The sequence below is a fragment of the Coturnix japonica genome, chromosome 4 (assembly GCF_054131305.1).
Source record: "Coturnix japonica strain WE chromosome 4, WE-NBRP24, whole genome shotgun sequence".
NCBI lineage: Eukaryota > Metazoa > Chordata > Aves > Galliformes > Phasianidae > Coturnix > Coturnix japonica.
Window position 1 is genome coordinate 21,386,869 of NC_140666.1, and position 25,200 is coordinate 21,412,068.

At 40.6% G+C, this 25,200-nt stretch overlaps 4 protein-coding genes across 40 annotated transcripts in view; 2 read left to right on the forward strand and 2 right to left on the reverse strand.

The window, feature by feature from the left end:
* Window positions 1-16,889, forward strand: part of ACSL4 (acyl-CoA synthetase long chain family member 4) — a 32,578-nt gene extending 15,689 nt beyond the window's left edge. For 4 of the 17 annotated variants that reach the window (XM_085546199.1, XM_015860454.3, XM_015860456.3 and 1 more), the window contains 15 exons: window positions 1,452-1,498; window positions 3,599-4,116; window positions 4,392-4,569; window positions 5,397-5,506; window positions 5,598-5,736; window positions 6,348-6,498; window positions 7,552-7,675; window positions 8,486-8,557; window positions 10,704-10,843; window positions 11,467-11,639; window positions 11,814-11,888; window positions 12,119-12,310; window positions 12,841-12,955; window positions 13,646-13,803; window positions 15,030-16,889. In XM_085546199.1, the coding sequence (XP_085402325.1) occupies window positions 3,766-4,116; window positions 4,392-4,569; window positions 5,397-5,506; window positions 5,598-5,736; window positions 6,348-6,498; window positions 7,552-7,675; window positions 8,486-8,557; window positions 10,704-10,843; window positions 11,467-11,639; window positions 11,814-11,888; window positions 12,119-12,310; window positions 12,841-12,955; window positions 13,646-13,803; window positions 15,030-15,187 (2,136 nt within the window). In that variant the 5' untranslated portion in view covers window positions 1,452-1,498; window positions 3,599-3,765 and the 3' untranslated portion in view covers window positions 15,188-16,889. The remainder of the gene's footprint in view (window positions 1-1,451; window positions 1,499-3,598; window positions 4,117-4,391; window positions 4,570-5,396; window positions 5,507-5,597; window positions 5,737-6,347; window positions 6,499-7,551; window positions 7,676-8,485; window positions 8,558-10,703; window positions 10,844-11,466; window positions 11,640-11,813; window positions 11,889-12,118; window positions 12,311-12,840; window positions 12,956-13,645; window positions 13,804-15,029) is intronic. The other 13 variants (XM_085546201.1, XM_015860457.3, XM_015860460.3 and 10 more) reach the window with 5 other exon arrangements.
* The window catches only part of TMEM164 (transmembrane protein 164), an 86,485-nt gene extending 65,474 nt beyond the window's left edge, over window positions 1-21,011 (reverse strand). The window contains exon 1 of the mRNA XM_015860467.3: window positions 20,594-21,011. The gene's annotated coding sequence lies outside the window, so the exon portion shown is untranslated. The remainder of the gene's footprint in view (window positions 1-20,593) is intronic.
* On the forward strand, window positions 16,054-19,902 carry KCNE5 (potassium voltage-gated channel subfamily E regulatory subunit 5). Its single transcript, XM_085546242.1, has one exon. It carries the CDS (start codon window positions 19,464-19,466, stop codon window positions 19,803-19,805), a length of 342 nt encoding a protein of 113 aa, XP_085402368.1. The 5' UTR covers window positions 16,054-19,463; the 3' UTR covers window positions 19,806-19,902.
* A 727-nt stretch (window positions 21,012-21,738) lies between the features above and the next one.
* The window catches only part of NXT2 (nuclear transport factor 2 like export factor 2), a 60,220-nt gene continuing 56,758 nt past the window's right edge, over window positions 21,739-25,200 (reverse strand). For 11 of the 21 annotated variants that reach the window (XM_085546229.1, XM_085546228.1, XM_085546227.1 and 8 more), the window contains one exon: window positions 21,739-24,940. In XM_085546229.1, the coding sequence (XP_085402355.1) occupies window positions 24,720-24,940 (221 nt within the window). In that variant the 3' untranslated portion in view covers window positions 21,739-24,719. The remainder of the gene's footprint in view (window positions 24,941-25,200) is intronic. The other 10 variants (XM_085546240.1, XM_085546239.1, XM_085546237.1 and 7 more) reach the window with 1 other exon arrangement.

Sequence of the window (25,200 nt, forward strand, 5' to 3'; positions counted from 1 at the left end):
GGAGTCAACCTATGCTAGGGCCAGAATTGTGTCTGCATTAGAAGTGGAACTCAGTCATAGGAAAACTGGGATTTCCTCTGATGGTTTTAAACTAAACAACTTCTTGCACTGCAGAGCCCAGTTCTGTGTGGGTTTGGCTGTAAATCAGAATCAGCTCTTTTCCTGTAAGCATTCTTCCTAGAACACTTCCCTAACTTTAATGAAAAAGCATTTAAGAAGCTACAGCGAGTGTTCTAAACAGACTGGAAGAAGTGTGTTTTCTTCACATGATGATATTATTTGGTGAACTGGATCCCTCTCAAACTCTTTAACGAGAGGGAGAAAATAAATGCTGTTAGTCATATACTTTCAATATTAAACCTTTACAGTGTTTGGGATTTGGCTACTTAAAGCTTTTCCTAGTGAAGATAATAATTTGCTGCCTTGCTGGAGTTAATCTGCCTAGGATAAAGTTTCTAACCACAGGTTTTGGGTTGCACTCAGAAGCGCTAGTTGTAGGTGAAACTACTGGATAACCCAATTCACTCGGTTGTTTCCCATAGCAAACCTGAACTTCCCAAGTCTGTAAACACCCAGCACGTACTAATAGCAAGGAGGATGTGACCTCATGGATGATCCATACACTGTAATGTTAAAAGAACTCTGGTCTACAGAGATATCATCTCAAATCTGATAAAATAATCTTACTCGCTAGAGGAAAGTCCTTTGGAAATGCTGCAAACCCAGCTATCCAGAAAAGAAACAGCGTCTGCTTTTCATTTGGTTTGTTTTCTTACACTTTCTTAGTCACGCCTGACGCAAGCTTACTGTTACTGCTTGGAATGTGATTTCCTACATCAAGATCTGGAAGTTCTGTAGTTTCCAAAGTAGACAGATCAGCTTCCAAACATTCTAGTTACACCGCACAATTCAGTGGAATAATAAGCTTTGTATGTCAGTACAAAATGTTACGTATCCTAAATATTCTAATATTCTATACTAGCTTTACTTCAACGCGCACTACACTTCCTTTGCTTTGTGAGCAAAGCTCACTGAGAAGACAGTTGTTAGACTTTGGTGGCAGTCAGCACTTGATGTGCCTTGTGGGTATCTGTGGTTGTGCATCAGTGTGGATGTAAATCCCTCATCCTCCCTCTCAAAGACTGGTTCAACTTTAAAAAAGACATTGAAGGCCCATGGTGTAATTTGAATAGCTGTGTTTGGCTTCTAACCAAATGGGTTTGGATTCCAGCTACTTTGGTAATTTCAGTAGTTTTGTTCTGTTATGGATTGTATTTAAAATACAATATTTACTGGGCTTGAGTATAAGATGGTCTCAGTTCACATGCTATTCTTCAGGAGCAATAGGGCAGAGATTCTGAAAGAATGCTTTCCTCACATCATTCTCTCTGCAGGGCAAAAAAATACCCACCCTAAAATGCACTTCCTTTTTATTTTCTGTTTGAATATAGATCTAATTGACATCAAATAAAGCTTGGGCATCGCTGTCAGATACCATGTAAGTATACATATGTGCATACAGGTATATATGCATGTGTGAGCATGTATCTCTTTATAAGAATATGCTCAAAGGGAAAAGTAACATTTTTCTTCTTTGGACTTAGGAAGTTTTTCCATCCAACTGCTGTTAAGAATTCCAACTGATTTATGTCAGAATAGAAGCATTTTAAATCACCACAATGAGAACAGAGTAGCTAAGTTCTCAGTTTATAAACACTTTTAAGAGTATTTCAAACTAGCCTGAAATTTCAGGATGAAAGTAATGCAACCTTTAATGTTTGCTTATGTGACCTTTAACATAACTGCCTGCAAGCATACAAAGTGTGTTTGTACATGCAGTTAATTCAGACGTTGTGATTTCAGCAGGATATCAGTCTTAGAACACAACCTTCTTTCCCATTAAGACCCTTCATTTTATTATCTCAGGCAGACGTTCTGATGAGGTTTCTGTGTTAGTCCTAGCAGTATGGCTGGCCTTTGTTTTATGTACAAGCTCAACTGCATCTTTCAGAACACTGAATTAACTGGGATAAGAACATCAAACAAGATTTGTGATATAAACCACCGACCTTCATTTTAGAGAACTGGTGCTTGTAGGGGAAGTGGGGTGATGTCCCTTCTGAGGTTTGACTGTTTGCTGAGCAGCTGACTAAAGTTAACTAAAGCAGAACAAGGACACAAGCTTTGAAAAGAATGTAGAGTTTTCTTTTAAGAAAAGATTCTTTCTGAACAAGTCTGAGCTGAGTTTAGTACATGACACATTCAGTAGTCATTTCAGACTACGGGTTTAATTAAAAATGTAACAACATGGTGATGGTGTTATTTTGAGTATGAGAAGTTCTCTCAATCTTACGTTACATATTGTTGATATTGGCATCAGCACAACTGCAAACGTTGGGAGCCTTATTAAAAACCAACAGCCTATTAATAGATCTCTGTTGTGCTGTCAGTAGCAGCTGTCTTGTTTAACCTGCAACATTAATTGTAGCCTCCCTCACCTGGGGTGGCAAACACGTTAATAAAGATACGCTTTGGGGTGTGCCTACATTCTTTTAATGCTTGATGGAGCCCTGAAAATTTCCCTATTCCTATGTATTTTGCTTATCAGATCTTGTCCGTGAAAGACTGAGCTTTCCTATAAGCTAGTCAGCATTGCACCCTTACGTGTCTGAGGTACCCTGTTTCTGTCAATGCACCTTTGCCTTTTCTGTTTCCTGTTCTGTGCATTGTTTGTGCTGTGTTTGCATGCCTTGTTTGCATGCTGTCCAGGTGAAGATAAGCAGCTGTGTCATTTGTGTGACATTGACCTTTATTCAGGTCCAGTTCTCCTTAATGAAGAAAGGTGTCTGACAAAATCTTGCTAAAATGTGCTTCGTTTTAAATTAGATTCCATTTTCCATGCCATTTTCATAGTTCTGAAATATACTGAAGTAGGGTGTGATTATTATTATTAATTTTTCTGGAGGGATGGTTAAATCTGTGCAATCCCTTTTCAGAAGTCTAACATTCACAGACAAAAATTAATTGATCAATACAGCCATTGGTGTGAAGTTAATAAAGCAACAGAGGGATATTCTATTGTTCTCAGATTACAACATGAAGGTTTTTGAGGGCTCAGTATCAAAATACATTTTAATCTGAATATAAGTTGATCTAACATTTTGAAAGGCAGTAAAGACACCTACTCTATCTTTCCACTGCAGAACAAATATTTAGGGGGAAAAACAGCTTGACCTCTCCCATTGTTACACAACTGCATCATTACACAAGCAGTTTAAACATAATATTAAGATATAAGAGAACAGACTTCAAATGTACAGCCCCAAACTATTCCAGCAGAGATGGGGGAAAGGTCTTCGAAAAGTAAATATTTGTGGATGGAACAAACAAGTATGGAAGAGTCACTCTTTAATCTCAGAGCAGATGCACCGATACATCATGCAACCACATGTACCAGTTAATTCAGTCTCCTTGGTCTCGATGCATTTGAGGTGAAATCTTAAAGGACTAGAACTAATGGACTGACTGTAATACTAATTTAATTCTCTCTCTTTTTTTCCCCCCCTGCTCTCTGCTTGGCTCTGGTCTTCACCCACAGGTGTCCACTGCTGGCTCCCAAAGGTTACTAAAATTCTAGCAGCTGCCTTGAAACCAAGCTACCTAAGCTTCATTTACTGTTGCTTCTCCCTACACCATACCACACTGCTGCTTTTGCTCTTGCCTGCTCAGAACACACTAAGAGATTTTCTTTTTCAAATACCCACAATGAAACTTAGGCTAGAAGTACGTGCCATTCTTTTGCTGCCTGTGTACTTGTTAATATCTGTATACAGTATGCTTGTATTTATTCCTTGGTATTTTCTTACCAATGCTAAGAAGAAAAAGGCTATGGCAAAGCGTTTAAAAGCTAAGCCCATCTCGGACAAACCTGGAAGCCCCTACCGTTCTGTCACTCATCTTGACTCACTTGCAAACATAAACATTCCTGGAGCAGACACGTTGGACAAACTGTTTGACCACGCATTAGCAAAGTTTGGGAAAAAGGACTGTCTCGGGACCAGAGAAATACTGAGTGAAGAAAATGAAATGCAACCAAATGGAAAAGTCTTCAAAAAGGTACAGCTTAACATTTAGTATTTAGTTCTGATTAGGTTTTGAGTTCTTTTATATTCTGCCTTGACAACAGTAGAGGTCTTCCTTAATCTCTTTTTGACTTAAAATGTGTGCTTTATAGTAGTTAAAGAGTAATGCACAAGAGAATGCACTCATGACTTTGCCGCAAGAAAAATGGAAGTGCTTGCTGCGTTGGGCACCAGCTCACAAAAGCAAGAAGAGCTGCATCAGTCACTTATCAACAAGTCTGTTTTTTCTGTTGTTGCCCCTTCCTCCAGTTAATCTTAGGAACCTACAGATGGCTGTCCTATGAAGAAGTAAATCAGAAAGTGAATCGCTTGGGGAGCGGACTGATGGCCCTGGGACTAACCCCAAAGAGCACCGTTGTTATATTCTGTGAGACCCGAGCAGAATGGATGATAGCAGCTCTGGCTTGCTTCAAGTACAACTTCCCTCGTGAGTGCTGAACTTCTGTACTTTGTTATAGAAGTGATTTCCAGTACTGCTTTGGCTATTAAGAATGTGTCAGTCCTGACACTGATAGTATAAGAATTAAACTTATTCTGTATATCACCTGAGTTTTGAAGTTTCCAGTGAATTCTGTACATTTTAGAGATCACTGCAATTTACTGTTCAATTTCTTAAATACTGTGAGGACTCGGTAGTTGCATTTTCCCCACAGACTGTGGGATGGTTGTAGCATTTTCTGTCTATATTCTGACCTCCGTATCTGAAACATGAAATGGTTACTGGAAGAATGGTAACCAAAATGAGATGCTAGGCTAAGGGGGTGGGTATTTTGGTAACACTGCCAAACTGCTCAAGTTCCTTACCATTATGCATGTGATTTATTTTATTTAAACAGTCAGTATTTAATCTGACTTGTTACATGCAGCCTTCTCAGCTAAGTGGAAGTGCACTGCAGGAACAGTGGCTGGTGCCTTGCAGTGTGAGTGTCAGCTCTCCTGCAACATTCTGGTTGCAAAGTGCTCAGAAGAAGAATGCATTTTCAGCTGCTCAGTATGTTTTCATTGAATTTAAGTTTATCTTTTTGTTTTGATGATTTCTCTTCTTCCATATAACTGTCCTCATTCCTGTGATCTCTTGTAGAACACAATTCAGATTTGGAAAGATTAAAAGCTGCTTTATTTCCTAATTTAAAAAAATAAATAAATCCCATTGAGCTCATTCCCCCCACAGTGCATTGCAGTGAGCTACAGCAAGAGCTTTTGCATTTGTTGTTGCCTTAATTTCTGTACTCATTCTCTCTCTCGGATTAACAGTTGTTACCTTGTATGCTACGCTGGGTGAAGAGGCAGTAACCTATGGTCTCAACGAATGTGGAGCATCATATCTGATAACCAGCACAGAACTCCTTGAGAGCAAACTTAAGGTAACTTGGCCCCAGCTTTACCTGCCTCCAAGTAAACCTGCACTAATTTTACAGAGCAGTGACTGCTAACAACCTCCTTTCTGTTCTGCAGGCTACATTGCCACAGATCTCCTGTCTTAAACATATAATTTATGTGGACAATAAGACTATCAATAAATCTGAATACCCTGAAAACGTTGAGATTCATAGTATGCAGACAGTGGAAGAGCTGGGAGCCAAACCAGAAAACGGTAAGTGAATCACTTCAGAGAATCGATCAAGCGATGTGAAATCAGACCTGATCAAAGATGTTGGGTAGGAGAAAAAGTAAACGTGCCAAGTCTCAAACAAGGGAAGTGGCAGATGGCTGGATCATCCTCCACCCCTTTAAATAAATGGATAATTTCTTAGATCCCTATTTATTGTCCTGTACCTTTCTTCACATTTCAGGTATTTCAGGATAAAACTTAATTTTAAGTTTCTAAAATAAAACCAGAATATCTCTAAGACTCTGCCTTTATTTTGGGAAGTGAAGTAGAATCTGGTTCCATGTTCCATTTTCTGCTACTCTTACCTTTTATTCACCTTATTTTCACTATTTTTCTAAAGAGAAAAGAACTTGAAAGGTTTATTTGCTTGTTAGCTTGGAAACATCTTTTATCTGAGCCAGTCCGAGAATGGAAAACCACCTTGGACACCAGAATAACTATTACATAACCCTACAACACTGGGCAGCCTGGAGTGACCGTAACACCTTCAAGGAAGGAGAAAATCCAACCTTGAACATCCTTTTTCCTTAGTGGTCAGCACTTAGCCAGAAAGTAGGTAAGAATTAATGCAGTTTTTCTCTTGCATTCCATAGCAAGCATTCAGCCAAGCAGACCAGTTCCCACAGACCTGGCTTTAGTGATGTACACCAGCGGCTCTACTGGGAGACCAAAAGGAGTGATGATGCAGCATAAGAACTTGATAGCTGGAATGACAGGACAGTGCGAGAGAATACCTGGGCTGGGGTAAGAAACACTTTGTTGCCAGGTGTTGAAGGGATGAAACAGAACCTCTAAAAATGTGTAAGTTTATGGAAAACCTGTTGCTGACACCAACTATTAGCTTCATTTTATTGTGAGCCAATTAATCTTTAGTTTATATGAAATACACATTGTGTTCATGATCTCACCCTGTTCTTTGTAAAGTGTGCCCTTCTAGATCTTGTCCCACGTGCTTTTTCTGCACTACATTTTTCTCCTTCATCACCTTTATCTAGATGCCTGGGATGGATTCTGCATTCTTCTATGCATTAGAAAACATCAGCAGATGGGGAAATTACTCATCTAGTCAAACATAGGAAAGTTTTTTTGCTAGATGCTGTCAGTCAGCTAGAATCACTTCAGGAAATATACCAGAGCCTACCACTTTCATTCAACTGGAGAGACTCCTGCTGGATGGATAATACATGTACTGCTGAATCTGATCCAGTATTCTGCACTGAAATGAGCAGAGAAATAACAAATTGTTTTGATCATAGTGGAGCCATCTGCAAACTCCCTCGCTAATGTTCTGAGAAAACGTTTTGTGAATGCGGATGTATCTTCGTCACCGCATTCACAAATGCAGCTAAAATAACCTGCAATAAGTCTTTTGTATGGTACGATGCTATGGCCATTCTGACCTGATATTACTTCAGTGATCAGCTCTCCACTGACCTGTTTGAGGAGGAGATGCTATGATGTATTGTGTTGGTGATGGTTTAAAAATAGTGATTACATCCTTAATTTGGCACCTGGGATGTAATCTCCCATAAGGAGAAGAAACCTGCAATAGAGCACTAAGGAAACTTGAGCTTCCTAGAAAACAAGGGAAATCCTATAACTCACACTGGTCTCAGTGAGGTAAGATTCTTACTGATTCAGTTTATAAACTGATTTATAATCACACCCTTCTTGCATGTGAAGAAGTCTATGTGACCCGAGTCTCCCAGAAACACAGCCAAACAGCACAAAAGAAGCAAAGCAGTATTTCAGTGCACTCATGCATCATTGTTCATTAGATAATCTTTCCTTTACTAGGCCCAAGGATACTTACATTGGTTATTTGCCCCTGGCCCATGTATTGGAACTGACAGCAGAAATTTCTTGCGTCACTTACGGCTGCAGGATTGGATATTCCTCTCCACTTACACTGTCAGATCAGGTGAGGGGTGTGGGGAAAGCAAAAGCAAATGGAAGCTTTCACAGTCTGAGCTCTTGATTAGCTACTCTCTTCCTTTACAGAAGTGCTGATGTATGTGGTACACTTAATAATAATTTTTTCAGAAAATGATGCAATTAAACATTCTTGGTGGAGCTACTGCAGCAAGTCACACATCAAATTTTAGTTAAGCTTTTGCTTTTATAATACTCAGGAAATCCAGAAGAAAACCTGATCAATGCGTATAGTGTTATCCTAGAGAAAAATCAGGATACGATCAGCTATTAAAACACTAACTGCACATAGGACTCCATAAACTGATTTTAAGTTCTTAGTCTCAGTTTGAGTTCATTATTGCAGCTCTGTTTTTGCCTTATTCCATTTAGTAATGAAGATAAACGAGAGCAAATTAAGCTAGAGAAGAATGCTTCCGTACATTCTGCTGGTACAGAGATGGCATCACATTTTAAAATAAACAAAAACCAACTCACCATTAACAAAAAAATGAGGCCAGAAAATACTTCTGGAGGAATATAGAGGGAGTGCAAGGACAAGAGAGAGAAAACAAAAAGTTCCACAGGGTGGACTTGCTTTACCCAGCTGGGCTTGCAAAACACCTGATATTTTAGCTGAAATTGTTGTTAATTGCTACATTTTTCAATCACAGTGGGAAAAGAAAGTATTATAAGCAGGAAGTGTTAAGTAGAGGGACAGGGGAAAATTCCATGACTGCATATCCCCTCTGCTTTGGTCCTTCTCAGAAGAGCTGCTTGGTTTTCATCTTCATAAACTATTATTTTTTCTGTGTTACAGTCGAGTAAGATTAAGAAGGGCAGCAAAGGAGACTGCACTGTACTTAAGCCTACACTGATGGCAGCTGTGCCTGTAAGTATGCAGATATTTGAAGCAGAAAGAGTGCTTTATCAGTCATTCATGCTGGCACATGTATTTAAGGACTTTGTTGTATAAGAAACTGTTACTAATAGGTAAGAAAGCAGAATATAGAAATCGCAGTTGTCACTGCTTGAGTTGGAGAACTGGTCAACAGGCTTCTCTATGGCACTGAGTCTCAGTGCTATTAATCCAAAACAAGCCCCACCCAAACAAAACAAATCAACAAAAATCACACACATCTGCTGCTTTCTGCTGAAGAAAAACCTTCTTCACATGCCCTGGAATTACATCATTGTGTTTACCTCCGTCATGATTCTACCCCATCTGGCTCAGAAGACCAGTAGCATCAGCCTGTGCTACACTGATGGGTGTGGTGGGAGGAGGGTTTGTTTTCTTGTAATAACAGCAAGTTTAGTTTTCTGTTGTTCTGCAGCCTCTTTAGTGAATAGCCAGGAGCCTTAAAATCAATTCACTAGATGTACACACTTTCAAAAACAGGAATAATATACAGAGACTTGATATTTTTCTTAGTAGTCCACTGAGTGAAAACCAATGACTTACAGCCCCGTCTTTTCTGTAAAATGGCTACTTAAGCTTATTTCTTAGGGAATACTCAACTGTTGACTGTGAGCACAAGTAGTGGCTATTTAAAATACAGCCATAATCCCATTTTGGAAGGAATCCACAAAAAAAAAGCACACACCAAAAAAACATCCACGCAGACACGTTCACATGAATTAACTGCAGAATGGTGAAATACAGACAGCAATAACACTGGCCCCCACCTAAGCATCTTGACTCTAGAGACTCATTATCACACAAAGAAATTAAGAGTAAAAAGTGAAACCAAGACTGCTGATCCATTCTCAGTTGCTAGCATGTAGGATCTGGAGCCCAACAGCAATGAGGGGAAACCTTCACAATGCCGTAGGAAGCAAAATGCTACGCCACATACCAAACATCTACCTCATAAACACTGCACTTGCTAGAAGTATTGTATTATCATCAAAACACCATAACATCACTAGCAAGGAAAATTTATAAGGAATGAATTAGAAAGTAATTAAAGGCGTGGTATAGTTGGAATAATACAAGTACAGTTATAAAAATAGATGACCAGAGGATATCAAAGGAAAAGACTCACCTGCTCTGAGGCCTTCAGTCAAGATGGATGCCCACCAATGTTGAGACTCACCACAAAGAGCAAACTACAGAAAGAGATACTAACTTATTGGTGGTCAGCCCATAAATGGGATCTAAGAGAGTAAGTCAAGCTCCACCCCTTCCAGTAGCAGAGCTGAATTACCTTCACCTGTGCTCCCACAGCTGACCCATCACTTGCCTCAGATGGTTAATCAGAGGTTCAGGCTGTCATCAACAGTTTCCCTTAAAGGCACAAATACATCTAAATATTTGATTCAATTAGAACGTGCTCATAGTTCCTTCTGGCCTTTGTAATTCTGAATACCTTGTCATGCAATTGCAGGCTTTTAAAAAAGCTAAACCCAAATTCAAGGTGTTATAAAGCAGTTTTTCACATTTTAGGTACAGGTTGAGGCATTACTGATATCGTGATTAATAAAACTCAAGATCTGTAGCTGTGAGTGATAGAGAAGACATCTTAAGAGCAAAGGGTATGAAGTATTTTAAAACCAAACTTGGTGCTCAGAAAGATGTTTGCAGAAGTGCAAGTGGTGCTATGGATTGCTGCAATATGTCTGGAGATCTACAGTGGTTACTCAGTTATTTGCCCTTGACTTACAACTCTGCATACGTCTGCTAAACTGAGCTATGTACTATAATGTGAGGGCTCTTCCCCTCTAGCAGTGCTGTTGTGAGGCAACAGAAGCAAGTGGAGAAAAGTCACGATAAGTCCCTCGTTTTCTGCTGCATTTTTGACACTTCATTCCACCCATTTCAAACAGCTCCAGGCTGCAACGATCTTTAAATTGGCTAATTGATAATATATTAAGCACATTAGAGTTAAGCGTTGCTTAAGCAACGATGCAGATATTTTCCTTCTTGCTGTGTTACTCATTTATAAGAGAGAACAGTATTTGTTTTTTTAATTATTATTTTTATCATGGAATTTTACTCTTTGTGGTAATTTTCCTTTCTTTTTTTTAACACTTTATAGGAAATAATGGACAGAATTTATAAAAATGTCATGAGTAAAGTTCAGGAGATGAACTATATTCAGAGAACTCTGTTCAAGATCGGCTATGACTACAAACTGGAACAAATCAAAAGAGGATACGATGCACCTCTGTGTAACATGTAAGTATGATTCATGGCCCAGCTGCGCTTTTTTCATTGAGATTTGTTAAAGCAGACTAAAAGAATAATAATCTAAGCTATCTGACATCAGGCAATTCTGTTCCAGCATGCAAACATGATCTAATGACTAAACTGAAATTAACCAAGTTCTTACAGGAAACAGAGGAGATATTTAATGGTAATCATTGAATCATACACTGTCACAAGTGGGAAGGAATGCACAAGAATCACTGAGTCCAACTCCTGGCCCCACACGGCACTACCCAAACCCTATGTCTGAGGTCACTGTCCAAACAATGCTTGAACTCCAGCAGCTCAGGGCTGTGCCTGCTGCCCTGTAAGAGTTCCAGTAAGAATGACAATCTTCTGACCAAATGACTCGTTAGATTTCATCGGGTTTCATTCTGTATATAGAATTGAAAACTTTATGTATGTGTAAGTTGTAGGAATTCTGCTGTCTTCAAACGTTAGACAAGAAGTAAGGCTTTCAATTATCCCTGCTCCCCAGTAAAACCTGTGAACATTATTTCTGAGGTGCTGCAGACAGGAAGGATTGTCTCATTTCTTCTCATAGAAGTGAGCTGAATGAATGATCCTTAGTGTACATTCTTCTCTCTTTCCAGACTGTTGTTTAAAAAAGTAAAGGCACTGCTAGGAGGGAACATCCGTATGATGCTTTCCGGAGGAGCCCCGCTCTCACCCCAAACACAAAGATTCATGAATATCTGTTTTTGCTGTCCTGTGGGCCAAGGCTATGGATTAACAGAAACATGTGGAGCTGGAACAATTACAGAAGGTAGTTAAAATACTTCTGGGAGTATATTTTAGGAGCTTTTAAAGGGTAAATTCTGAATAGCTGTGGCTCTTAACTGTCTTCAATATAAGTTGTCTTCAAAGCTGTAGTTTGAACTTATACTTCAAAATGAAAAAAAAATCAACACTTTGTGATTTTCCTTGTTCTTTCCCTAAGTTGCTGATTATAGCACTGGAAGAGTTGGAGCTCCTCTTATTTGCTGTGAAATCAGATTGAGAGACTGGCAAGAAGGTAAGAGCATCCAATGCTTTGACTTCAGAATAAGTAGTTAAATAATTTAACCAGTGCTTAGCTGGTTTCCTAGCCTAAATGCTTAGCTAGGGCACAGCATATGAAGTAACTGTTCATCTTTGATAGCAGTCTTTAGTTTGTGCATGAACTTTAAGCTAAAGTTTCAGAACATTTTCTTAGCAGCAAAATATATAATTTGAAAATAATTGTGTGGGGATTTTTTTTTCCAGGGGGCTACACTAACAGAGACAAACCTAATCCTAGAGGAGAAATTATAATTGGTGGACCTAATGTCTCAATGGGATACTTTAAAAATGAAGAGAAAACAACAGAAGACTTCACCATTGATGAGAATGGTCAGAGATGGTTTTGTACCGGAGATATAGGAGAATTCCATCCAGATGGGTGTCTGCAGATCATAGGTTGGCCTCACTTTTTGCTATCCCAACCTACTATAAGGTCTTGACATAATTGGAAGGCTGTGCTTAGTCTTGTTGGCTTTGATGAGGCCAATCGACCTAAGATCACCTGCTTGCAAAATCATAGTGTGAGACTTCTCTAGAACTGTTCAGTTATAAGAAAATGTTGGAAGTGATGCCATTCCCTGCCACGTATCACTGCTTAATTCCTGTGTGCTAATGAATAAATGTAAGATTATTTCTTAGTATTTAATACAAAACTTGAAGATCAGAATCTCCACCACGTTCATATCAGTTGCATGACAAGAAGTGTAATGTTTTGTAAATTTCATGGCAGGAGTTTTATGAAGTTACAAGAATACATATGTGCTGTTAGCATCTTTATAATTTGGATTAAATGCTCTAATTCATTTGTATTCACTTTCCCATGGCACACCATTTAATACATACATAGTGGGTTTGTAAATGAGTCTGTGGAAATGTAGAAGTTCAAATGGAGCAAGCACGTTGTTTTCTTTCCCCTCTACTCCTAGATCGTAAAAAAGACTTGGTAAAGCTACAAGCTGGGGAATACGTGTCTCTGGGCAAAGTAGAGGCAGCACTGAAGAACTGTTCATTGATTGATAATATCTGTGCTTATGCCAAAAGGTAAGAGTAGTATTAACTTTGTGTAAATCGAAATACAAGCTGTGACTCACTTCTATACTGATATAATACAGTTTTCATTGAACAAAAGCCCCTACCAGAATATGAATTATAAATAGCATCTCTAAAGCAACATACATAGGCTCCAAGATTCCCTGTAACTGGAAAAAGTAACTTATCTTTTTCTGTTGGCACTTCTTCTATAGTAGTTGATCTGGTTTTGTCCCACCCCCACCCTTAACAGGTATAATTTAGCACGTGCTTTGGCTTTCTGTCAGAATATGAGGGGAAATTCATCTGGACGTTCTGCGCCAGAACTAAATCTCTGAGTTTTGGAAGCAGCCAAATAACCCAGGTGTCTCCTCTCCCCCTGCTTATACATGCTACATGAAGGGAAACTGCAGAGGACTACTGAAACACAAGATACAGTTGGAAAGCAAAATTACACTGTAGTTTCACAAGTGCACTTAGAAGTATGATAGTGATCAAACTTAACCACTTACAGCTTAGATCCTGAGCTTTGATAAGTTGTAAGTTGTGAAAACCTTAAGTAAAAAAAGGATCTTGTGTGCAGGATTAACTACAGCTCAAGAAGCACTGGGGCTCTGTGTATCTATAATCAAGTAAGCACAGAATCATTGAAATTGGAGCTTTAACTGTTTTATTCCCTTCCTTCTCTCTATCCTGTGGCAGTGACCAGTCTTATGTGATCAGTTTTGTGGTTCCCAATCAGAAGAAGCTGACGGCATTAGCTGAGCAGAAAGGTATAAGTGGAACCTGGGTTGAAATTTGTAACAATCCTACAATGGAAGCTGAAATACTACGAGAAATTAAGGAGGTGGCAAACAAGAGTAAGTAAAATGCCAATCTCATAGAGCTTATTTAGGCAGAAGTTTTCAGTTACCCCCACTGACTGCTCTTTATTCTTCCTGGTGCCTCAGTCTGCCAAAACATAGAGGAGTTTTAACAGAAAGACCATATCAAATTTATTCCTCTTATTCCAGGAGCAGACCATCCTTTTTGGTCATCTTAACTACTCTCTCTTTTTATTATTATAAATAATAAAATATAAATATATTTTCCCCAACTAACTTCTAGGGGGAGGTTGTTTGTTTAATGCAGTTAAGATGCAGGAGGTTCAGAAGGGAAGTTAACAAGACATTTGCAGCAAGAAAATTACTTAAGCAAGACATTTCAAAGCTTTTTTTGCCATGCAGTGTTGTGTATTACTACTTAGAACAACTATGACCCTTATGTTTATGACAGCTTCTATCCTGCTGTCCTTACTACAGAGATAGAAATGATCAAAAACCTCATCAGTTCTTTATGAGGACAAAGAAATCCCGAGCTAACCGGGGTCAGGAACCTCTCTAAAGTGCTACGCACCTCATACATGGAAGCAGTAAAACAGTGTAAGCACACACTACGCACTGCCTCTCAGACCTGGAGCATCTGCCTTTTGAAACCAAGACAATTAGAATGAAAGGCGGTATTAAATCCTCCCTAAAAATAAATGAATTTTTTTTTTAGGGATTTGGCTAAAGTGGAAACACTTCAGTCTGCATTATTCCATCACGAACCAAGTAAATAACATCACGTGTTGTTATTCAGTCTCTGCTTAGGCATTCTAGTCACTTTCTAGCTAGCAACTTAACATTTAGATATAAATGCTCTGAGAGGTTTCTTTCCAAAATTACTTTAAAGAGACAGTATAGTTTTTTAGCCTTACAGAACGGACCGTTATTGGGACCAGACACGTAAGGAAACCCGAGGAAGCAGGAAGTTCCAATAGCAGTAGTTAAGTCCAACACAAAGGAGCTCCTGGGCTCAGCTGTCCCAGCTGCCCTACACTTGCTGCCACCTAGAGGCTGCGCTGACACAAGTTGTGCCAGAAGCTGTAATATTAGCACTGAGCTTCGGTGTACAATTAAATTCGTAAACCGTTCTTTAGGTTACTTCATCAAGTAGGTCACCATATTATACGTACTACAAGAGAACTTGCCTTAGATTTGCATTTAGCACGAATGTTTCATTTAACAGCATTTGCTCATGCTTTTGTTTCTTGCTGTCCCTGCAGTGAAATTAGAGAGGTTTGAAATACCCATCAAGGTGCGGTTAAGCCCTGAACCGTGGACTCCGGAGACTGGGTTAGTAACAGATGCTTTCAAGTTGAAGAGGAAAGAACTGAAAAACCATTACCTCAACGACATCGAAAGAATGTATGGGGGCAAATGAACAGGCTGAATTGACTAGACAGTTATGCAGAAGGTTCTTCATCATGCCTTGATTTTGGACGTCCTTGTATACTGTAGGTGTCAGATGTACTCAGAAAATACACCAAATTGATGAATGTTTCTTATCTCTAAAGAGAGCAACAGGAGAAGATCTTAAACCCTAAATTCCTACTCAATGTGTTTCAGTTCTGTGTGATCATTTCTAGTTTTAAGACAGACACAATTACATGAAGCGCTGTGGCCAGGTAATGTTGTTATTCTTTCTCCAGTGTGCTCAGACTACTTGCAGTTTCTCTCTGACTCATTGTGAAGCCTGGCGTGTAGGGACAAAATGGGTGCTTAAACTTGAACCTTCTCCATCTAAAAACAGAAAAGATGTTAGTCAAGAACTTGCTGGAGGTCACTAATAATGTCCTGCTTAAAAATTGATGGATTCTTCTGCACATCAGTTGTCTTCAATATTTACAGTGCCTATAAGAGAATATAAAATACACTTACCTTAAATAAAGGTGAACTGAAAATCTTTCTAAAGAAAAGTTATTTGAAAAGATCACTCAAGAGCATTGAGTCAACAATCTCCAGTTCCACTCACCAAATACATTTGTACCTGCTGCCACATTTTAATTCCAGCAGAGCTTCCCACTGGGTTTGTTTTAAAGGCACTGATCCTCTAGACCTGCACATACATGTGGGTAACAATACAAGTTATCTCCATGTAGTTTACAGGATCAGGGTCTGAGTATCTGTATTTACTTTATGGAAAGGTATTTCTGTTCACCTTTAAAACGCAGCATCCAACACAAAGCCAACCAGAAACCAAGAGCAGTTTCTCTGTCTTGTTTTACTTATGGCAAAGTATGCCATGGCTGGGAAAACCTTTGTTTTAAGGAACTACAAAAAGGGACAAATCGTTCTACATGGAAATCCTTATTAAAGAAGTGTTCTTACTCTAACTGGAAATTGTAGATGTGCTGAAGTGGGAGGTTGTAATTTAATAACGGTTGATCATTTTGTGTGCAGCATCCTGTACTGTGTTTCCTTTGTAGTATTTGAGCTCCCGCGTCCCCGCCAGCTCTTCACACCTGAACCACAAACGCTGTAAAAAAGTGGAGGCTTTTGATACTGTTCTACTTTGCACTTTTCTGAATCATTTCATACGTGTTGCGTTCATTTTGTACAGGTGTGGCTCGGCTGCTATATATTACAGATTCATTTTAAGTATTTATAGATTTCTTCTATTCATGATGTGTTGTGTATATGATGGTTAAAAAGGAAAACTATTTGTTATTGTCACTGTACAGAGAGGTTTTGTATGATGCTTCTCTTTAACATACTGGCACATCCGTGGGATCGTGAAGGCAGGAATTACTTTCCCTTCCAGTTGCAGCTTTCCAAGTGACTCAGCTCCAGAGCTACATCAGCAGCTTCCCATGTTTCAAGCCAGTCACTGTCGCGTAACCTTTAGACAGCCTGTTAGCATCACAGAAGTTAGACGTGTAAGAAAGTCACTCGCACCTGAGTCTGTCAGCAAGTTGTATGATTTTCTTTTCTTAAGCCATGAATGTATTTATATGAAATGTATTTTATCTATTCTCCAGCTATCTTCTGTGTCTCGGCTGACTGAGGATTGCTATTTTCAGTGTATATATACACACACCACGTTGATATTTCCAAAACAGAATACAGTTGAAATGGTTAACCAAGTTTGTGTTTCTGGAGTGTATTGTATGTTGTTTCCAGTTAATGGTCAGCACCTCCCATTCTCTTTGCAGTGGAGCATACCCTAACACAAGGGCTTAGCAGAAGCAGCAGTTCAAAAGAACAAACCCAAGGGTGAAAAAGAACCCAGGGGGGTCTGCCCAATGCAGCATGTGCTGCAAAAGAATTCGTACACATCAGCTTCACAGGTATTTTTGGAGATGGGGAAAAAGCGAGGGAGGGATTGACACCAGACCTGCCTCAGTTGCAGCACGGAGGCGATTCTGCAAATACAATACTTGCATTTTGGTAAGGACTTCTAATTCCTAAATCCTTTTGTGACAGAGCTTGTGGAGAAGTGAGGAATGGCCTGTAACAAACCTGATCAGCCTCAGCTGCACCTAATATCACCCCAGCAGAGGGAAAAGGAGCCGTCTGTAGGGGACAAGGAGGAGAAACAAAGAAGTAAGCTTACATCAAGGGTCGTTTAGGAGCTGGAACACAGGACATTTTAGAAATAAACTCAGAACTCTTAAACAACTCCTTATTAAATACTGAACTAGTTGCTCAGGATCACCACCACATAAAGTCTCTACAGTCAAAGGTTACACAAACACCTTTCAAGGATGGCTTTTAACGCAGAAAATCAGGTAAGGGCTGGGGGCAGATTTGCTTCCTGTACACAATGCAGCAGGTGCCCTTAATTGGCTTAGCATAAACAGGGAAAGTGATGGTTGTTCCCTTAGGAGCAGGTTAGGCGGTGTTTAGCCAGCCCAGGTAAGCCAACACACAGAGCCCCAGTTCCCATCAAACGCTTCCTGAGCTGTATGCAAGGCATAGGACACACGCTGTGATCATGGGTCACCAGTTCTGTCAAGACCAAACCCCCCACACCTCCCGGAATGATTGTTTGTGGTAACCAACACAGCTCTAATGGTGGATCAGTCCTGGAACTACAGGCAATCAAACAATACATTCTGGTCATAGATTTATGCTGTAAGGAGCCCGTCTATTAGCTGAGCACCATTTACATGAGAAAACATTTCCATTTCAGAAGCTAAAATTTAAATACAAGAAACTAAAAAAGATGACAAAAGCGATACAAACAACAAGCATTCCATTTTAAAAGTGCTGCTTTTGCATAAATTGCCACAAAGGTGGGTTACAAAATGCAATCTGTAAAGCTTGCAGCCACTACTGACATGGAATGCTTAAGGCTGGGCTCAGGTGTTTGATACCACTGTGAAGATACTTGGATTGATGAACAGAGCTGGTATTTAACATGATGGGCTCACGCCGGCCATGGAGGAATAGGGCTGATCACAGTGAAGCATGTTTGTTGTTGGACCATCATTGTTGCTTCACTTGATTTTAATGAGTGCTTTAAAGGAGAGATGTCTAGAAGAAAAATCAGACCTGGTCTATTGTGACACCGACAAAAAAAGGTTCTAATGAAGCACACAGCAAATTACTGCAGGTAATTTGTGTCAGAACGTGCATTTACTTTGAGGTGTTAACTTTGACATGAGGCCAACACCAATTAAAGCACACAAAGTGAGCTCTGGGGCATGCTGATCCTCAGAGCCCACACGCTTCTAAAGAAAAGAAGCAAATACTCCAACAACAGAGCAGACAAAACAAAAACTGTTCAATTTTCCATTTGTTGTCCAGTTTAGAGCCACTGCTACCAGTGGGCTGCTGCGTCCTAATAGGAACTAAGCCTAGCAATGGCTGCAGTGAGTCTCACACCACACTGGCACCTCACAGCAGAGCCCCAGGAGGTGTTGCTGGGTTAGTGTTTGTTTGTGATGCGGTATCCAACCTACCTCTTCCTGTTGGCCATGGATCAGTTTGTTACTGATGGTTCTCCCCCACAGAGCAGGCATGAGGAATAGGAATACTGTTCTCCACAGCTGCCTGCTTTATTTTTTGCCCTTTGAGTCAAAACAAGCCCAATCTAAATGCAGTTCTAAATGGTTACGCACAATGATATCGAGCACCTTTTTCCTACTTGCAGCAGAACTGACTACCCATGGCACGCCTCCCTTTGGTGCTGATGAAGCGAGATGCCTGCACATCCCTGACCCAAACGTGGCTCTGAAGGGATGTGGTTTTGTAAAAGGGCTCTCCAAAGAAAATCAACACCAGCCTGCTGATATTCACCACTCAAGCCTTTCAGGTCCAACAACACTCTCTACAGTTAATTACCGTTTGAATTACTCCAATTCTACTTTATCTGGGCTGCTCTCCTTCCAGCTGAATCTTTCAAATGGAACTGGATTACGTTTTCCTTTCTAGAATAAGGATATGCATTTGCATGAGTCCTGGTGCTGCGAGGATGTGGCACAGTCCCTCCCAAGCACCCTCCCAGCACCACGCTCTGCTCTAAGTGGCAGCGCTGCAGGGAGGACCTCAGGCATTCAGCAGTAGCGGAGAGCGGGACGTAGAGCTCCGGGCGGAGCCTCATCCCTCTCTCACGCATCATTTCTCGCCTCATTCCGGGCGGATCGGCTCGTCGCTCCCAGAGCCGGGCACAGCCCGCAGGGGCACAGCGGGCACCCACCGCTCCGCGCCGTGCCATGAACTGCAGCGAGGCGTGGAGGCTGCAGGCGCTGCTGGGCGCGATGCTGCGGGAGCTGCGCCGCGGAGCCAACGGCAGCGCGGTCACCGCCGAGCGCGGGGCAGGGGGAGACGGCTCGCTGTACATCCTGCTCATCATGATCTTCTACGGCTGCCTGGCCGGGGGGCTCATCCTGGCCTACACCCGCTCGCGGAAGCTGGAATCCAAGCACGATCCCTACCACCTCTACATCGAGCGCGACTGGGGCCGCGGCCGCTGTGACCACCGGGCCAGGGCGGAGCGGAGCGGAGAGCGCCCGGACCTGCGGACCGCTACGGGACGGGCCATGGAACAGGCCTGACATACTGCTCTCGCATAAATACAGTCACAGATCACATCTGCTTTACGGCTTAAAAAATCTTTCAATAAAAACATTAAAATAAGTTTTGCTATTTATACACATTGACTACGATATATATTTTACATGGGCTGCTCTGAAAGTAATGCCTCCTGTTTTCTGATACTGGCCCACAGCAGAGGTGGTGGTACAGCAGCAGAGGCTGAACCTTCCCACCTGTATCTCATTACATTTGGTTGCCATGTGGCAGATTCTGATGAGCACCCAGGCTCTTGTTTGCTGTTGATGAAAGCACAGCTGATGAAAAGCAGTGCTCTGTAGCTAAGAATTTGCTCTATCAAGCAGTTGCTGTGCTCTCTGTATCTTTTATTACTTCTACAGAAATCATGAGAAGGCATTACTTTCAGACACCTACATATACATGGCCCAGTGTAATTCCTCTTCACTCAGTGAGGCCCAGGTAACCCAAAGGTTGGGCATCCATGTGTTAAAGCTTCAGCATTTAACATTTAAATGTGCTCTCAGTATGCTTTATTTAGTATAGGTTACTATTCTCCACTGCTCTGTTCTCCAGATTAACACACAATAGCTGTGGAGGTCCCTCTGCATCAGCATCCAACCAACACCACCAACTCCATATCTTCATACCACAACTCACCCCCCAAATAACACACGACACACTACTCTTAGATCCTGTCTAAAAGAAGGGCAGCCCTTGTGAAAACATTTCAAGTAAATAAGGCACAAAATCTCCTGCCAAGTGACTTAACAAAGCACCTGCTTCCAATTACCTGCAGTCCTACCGGTACATTTCAACACCTGAAAGAATCACTAGGTCTCGGTCAACTGCAGCACTCTGCAATTTTCATCCGTCCATCCATTCTGCCTCATAGTTACAGTTCAACCAGATGTTTATATAAGATAACACGTTATCTGCTGGTTGGAAACCTTAAAAAACAGCGACGCCTCACGCACTTTCTACTGCTTTGAGCAACAAGTCATTTTTTGGGAGCCGATTCTGGTCCCAGTGAATGTCATCGCACACCATCACTGCAGAGTGTGCCCGCAGCCCTACCAGGCTGCCTGATCTTGGGGAGAACAAGTCAACACAGACATCAACCCTGCATTACCATCATCTCCATTACCAGCAATTGAAAGCCATCCACACTAAGTGACCGTCATCATTTAACACCAACAGCAAAATAAAGTGAATGAAGCACCTGAATTACCACATGAAACATTCCTTAATCAAGAGCCTTGTTTCTTAGCACAGAAAGAGAAGAGGTTCAATGATGCGTTCTCAGATTGTAAATATTTCCATATTTTCAATCCAAGATTCTGGAACAAGTTTTGTTTGGCTTCGTCCAAATATCTGTTGGACAGCAGTCAAAACATCAGTACATTCTCTATAGCAGGATGTAAGGATAGGCAACAGCAACCTTCAGATCACCCAAGAAGGGCAGCGGTCCCAACCTGGTAACACAGAAGGACTTACCCCTTTCTGAGAATCAGGGCTCACCCAATGCTCCAGAGGCAGCAATCTCCAAATACAGCTGCTTCCCCTGTGGCTGCCAGCCCTTAAACAAGGTTTGAGAGATTGGGGTGGGGGGCAGGAAGGGGTGACCTGGTCCCAGCCCTTCTGGTCACACTGGTGAACTGCTTCCACCTGTGCTCTCAGGGCTGGCTATGCCCAGTCACTGCTTCAGGCCAGTGAATGATTCTAAGACAGAGGGAAACATCAGTCTGAGATTGATGCTCTGGCCAGTTCAACACCATTTACTGCTTCACAGTGCTCTTGGTGAGGTAGTTGCTGTAGGATTACTCCAAATAACTTTCCTGATACATAGCCTGTTCTGCAGTGCCCCAGCAGCAGCTGCAACAATCAGAACGCAACTAATATCTAGAACACAAGCAGTAAAGATAAAGAAGCCACAAATTATTTCCTGGACTTTTAATATCGTAAGAACAAACTACGAAAATGTCTTAAGGAAAAAAAAAAGGGGGGGGGGGCTTTCTCTTAAAAATGGAATCTTACAAGAGGTCTTTTAACAACTCTGAAAGCTTACAAAATATACTCAAGTGCTGATAAAACAGCATTTCTTTTATAATGTGCTTTTCCCCAGTCACGGTAATGAAATGTATGCATATCAAAAGTGTCATTTGTATCACAAGAACAAATTGCTTTTCTCCATTCCAAGAAACAGTACAAGTATTTCAGGTCAATTTAACTGCAGTATGGTAGAATAACAAAGCAACATTAAGAACAGTGACTTATAGAGACAATACAGGGAACGCACACAAAACAGAACATCTACCAAGACTTCAGCTGCCACAGCTTAGTACGTGGAAGTGCTCAGCTCTTCACCTGGCTTCGTTTCACTGTCTGGTTGTACGTTACCAACTTGGGATCAAGCAAAAATCTGCTAGTATTAGCTCCTGGTTTCAGTTCAGAGCATGAAAATGTTCACTTCTTGGATGCCCGGAGTAAACCTCAGATATTATAGCACAGTCAAGACTGATTTGTTTTTGGCTGTAAATAGCACACGGCTAGTACTTTCCCTTAGATTAAATCAATCAACCTCTAATAAATTTCCCTCCCAACATCCCTGTATGCACACCAAGTCCAATTCCAATTATATAGCTTACTAAATAAGAGTACAAATTGGGTCTGTGCAGCTGGACAGTTAATAAGCCTCCCACAAAACACGTCAGGTAGGTAGGTGGTTTTTTTTTTCTTAAATATTAATTGCAGAAGCCAGATTTAAAAGCAGTGTATATTTAAATAGCACGAAAATAATCAATAGAAATAAAACAATCAAAACATTGTCTCAGATATTCAAAATCTCCCACTCTGCATAGAAAAGAGCTTCAAAATTAGTATACAAATTAGAACCTGGATCCAAACATCCAATAGGTATTTACTCCCAGAACAAGCTTATCAGGTGCAAGTATAAGTGTGTGTCCTGGCAAACGTATTCAGAGTTTAAAAGTAAATGTTACAGGTGCACCCATCGCTACATTTCAAGAGACAAAACCTGCCTGGTGTATGTAAGCAGACTGTAACACTACCGATGTCATGAAGAACAAAGAAGAAAAGCACAGCACACCAGCGTCAGTTCAGCAGTGCTATATGAGAAACAGGCAACGAGGGTTCTCAAACTCACAGAAGAAATGCAAATATATAAACCTCACATATTCTGTTAATACAAACAGTGAATAAAGCAACCCTTTCTTCACTACATACAGATATAACAACGCATTTACAGTATTTACAATTTTCAAGAGTTTTGGATTTTTTACATTGCTTGCAGAAACCAGGTTGAAAACAAACAGTCACACAGTAGCTTCAGAAACCACTCAGGATAGCAGCAGCTTCTGGAATAAGTCAGGTTGCCAATTCCAATGCACATCCAATGATGTAAAAAGTACCTTTAAATTACATAAAGCCACCCATTTCACTTCAGTATCCCATGATCTATAGGATAATATCATGCCAACCATGAGTGTTTCATACAATGTAAGATACTGCTCATTTTCACAGTTTTCCAATTTAGGTTATAAAACTAAGTGAGCTGCAGTCCTGATGGCTGCTGCTGTCACTGCAACAGTATTAACAATTTCCCCTTCTGTATTTTCAGTAGGAAGTGTACTATCACACATATAACTACATAAAAGCATCCGTATTCAGTTTACTCTCTAAGTTCTCAAGTTAAGATGGACAATCTTCTAGCCTGAACCCACAAAAACTATTCTATGAAAGCTGCTGTTTAAAGCAAGAAAAAAAATACAATAGAATGAATAAATATGGGAAATGTTTAAGAAACACGAAAAGTGTAATAAAAATCTGCAGGCAAGGAAGATGGTACTTGCGTTCAGAGCTTCTTTTGCCAAGTTAAAAGTATCCGAAGAACCTGTTCTGAATAACAGTACTGAAGAGAAAAAAGGCAGGCTTCACAGTAATACACACCTTTAGTGTCTTATTTTTTTTATTACAATACTTCCTGAAAAGATAACAGGGATTCAAAACTTGCAGACTTTAGTTGGGAAGAATATTCCGTCCTTCACAGTGACAGAATTGACAGAGCAGACAGAAATGATGTTACTGACCTATTTCTTACATGACAAGACTTCAAAATAAAAACTGCTGCTGAAGTCCTTGACTTCTTGACATGTATTTGACAAGAGTTGTTGGCACTGAAGTTCTGAGTTATTCAGAATTTCCTAAATATGGATCAATATAAATTAACAACCACCAAATTCTGAGATGCTTAAGTCAAAAAAAAAAACTGACAAGTCGCAGTCCTTCCATACCATTGAAGGTAACACCAGCTTTCCAACAGACTATTTGAGAGATTATACGCGCACAGGCTGTATTTGCAACTTTCACAAAGAGTAGAAATCATCGCCAATCCTCACAAGCCTCCGACAACCAGGAGCAGGTAGCTCTGAGAATTCTATAAACATGTTGCAGGCATCTTCTTCAAAAGAGGTAAGATGCTACTGTAAAAACAGGCCTTTTCAAGTTGAAGCAGTTACATGTTTGGTCAGAACTATACAATAAGAGTATTTTGGGTTTGAAGTTTCTGCATTACATACAAAAAGTCTGTAAGTGGCAGCACAGCTGCACGTAAGGCATTTTAGGAATGATTCCAACACAGCTCATTACCTTCTGCGTTTCCTTAGGTTCAACTCCTTCAGCATTTCATTACGTTCAACTAACATGAGCAACCCGTTACATTTTCAGATTGTTTATTAAAAAAGCCACGGTCACTGGGATTGAGCCTGAGACATCCGCAGACCTTCCATAATGACAGATGCAACATGAAGACTGAGCACAGCCCACGCTCGGAGAGCGGCCAACTGAACAGCTAGCTTCATTACGTGGAATGAGAGGTCGCTTCCTGTAGCCAGTCCTCACTAGTTGGCCCAGTCCTGAAAGCGGAAACAGTCACTCGCGATCTTCCACACTGTGCTGTTAGATGTGGCTTGTGCTGTCAGCAAGAAGTTCTGGTTGAAGTAGCGCTGCTTGTTGCCATCAAATTTTACTGTCCCACAAGTCACCACGAGGACTGTTGTCTGGCTTTGAGTAGCTTGCTCTTCACAGGAAGAAAAAACAAAGAAAACAACCCAAACAAAGACTAACAGGTGAAAGAAATAGGAAATGTACATATTTTATTCAATTCTGTTACACTAGTTACAGGCTAGCGGTTGGTTACAGGTCCACAAAAAATACAGCTTTCTTACATCATTTCCATATACACAACGGTGCATTCACTCGCCAACAGCACTTTTAAATGGGTTTTACATTTCCATCTAGTGTTGTTCATTTGAGAGCACTACAAAAATCCCCCACTCTTCTTTTTAGAAAATGCTCTCCCTGTTTGATACGTGTACATAT

Excerpts from the sequence above, each read along its gene's own strand:
- KCNE5 (XM_085546242.1), top strand. The coding sequence starts at position 19,464 with ATGAACTGCAGCGAGGCGTGGAGGCTGCAGGCGCTGCTGGGCGCGATG.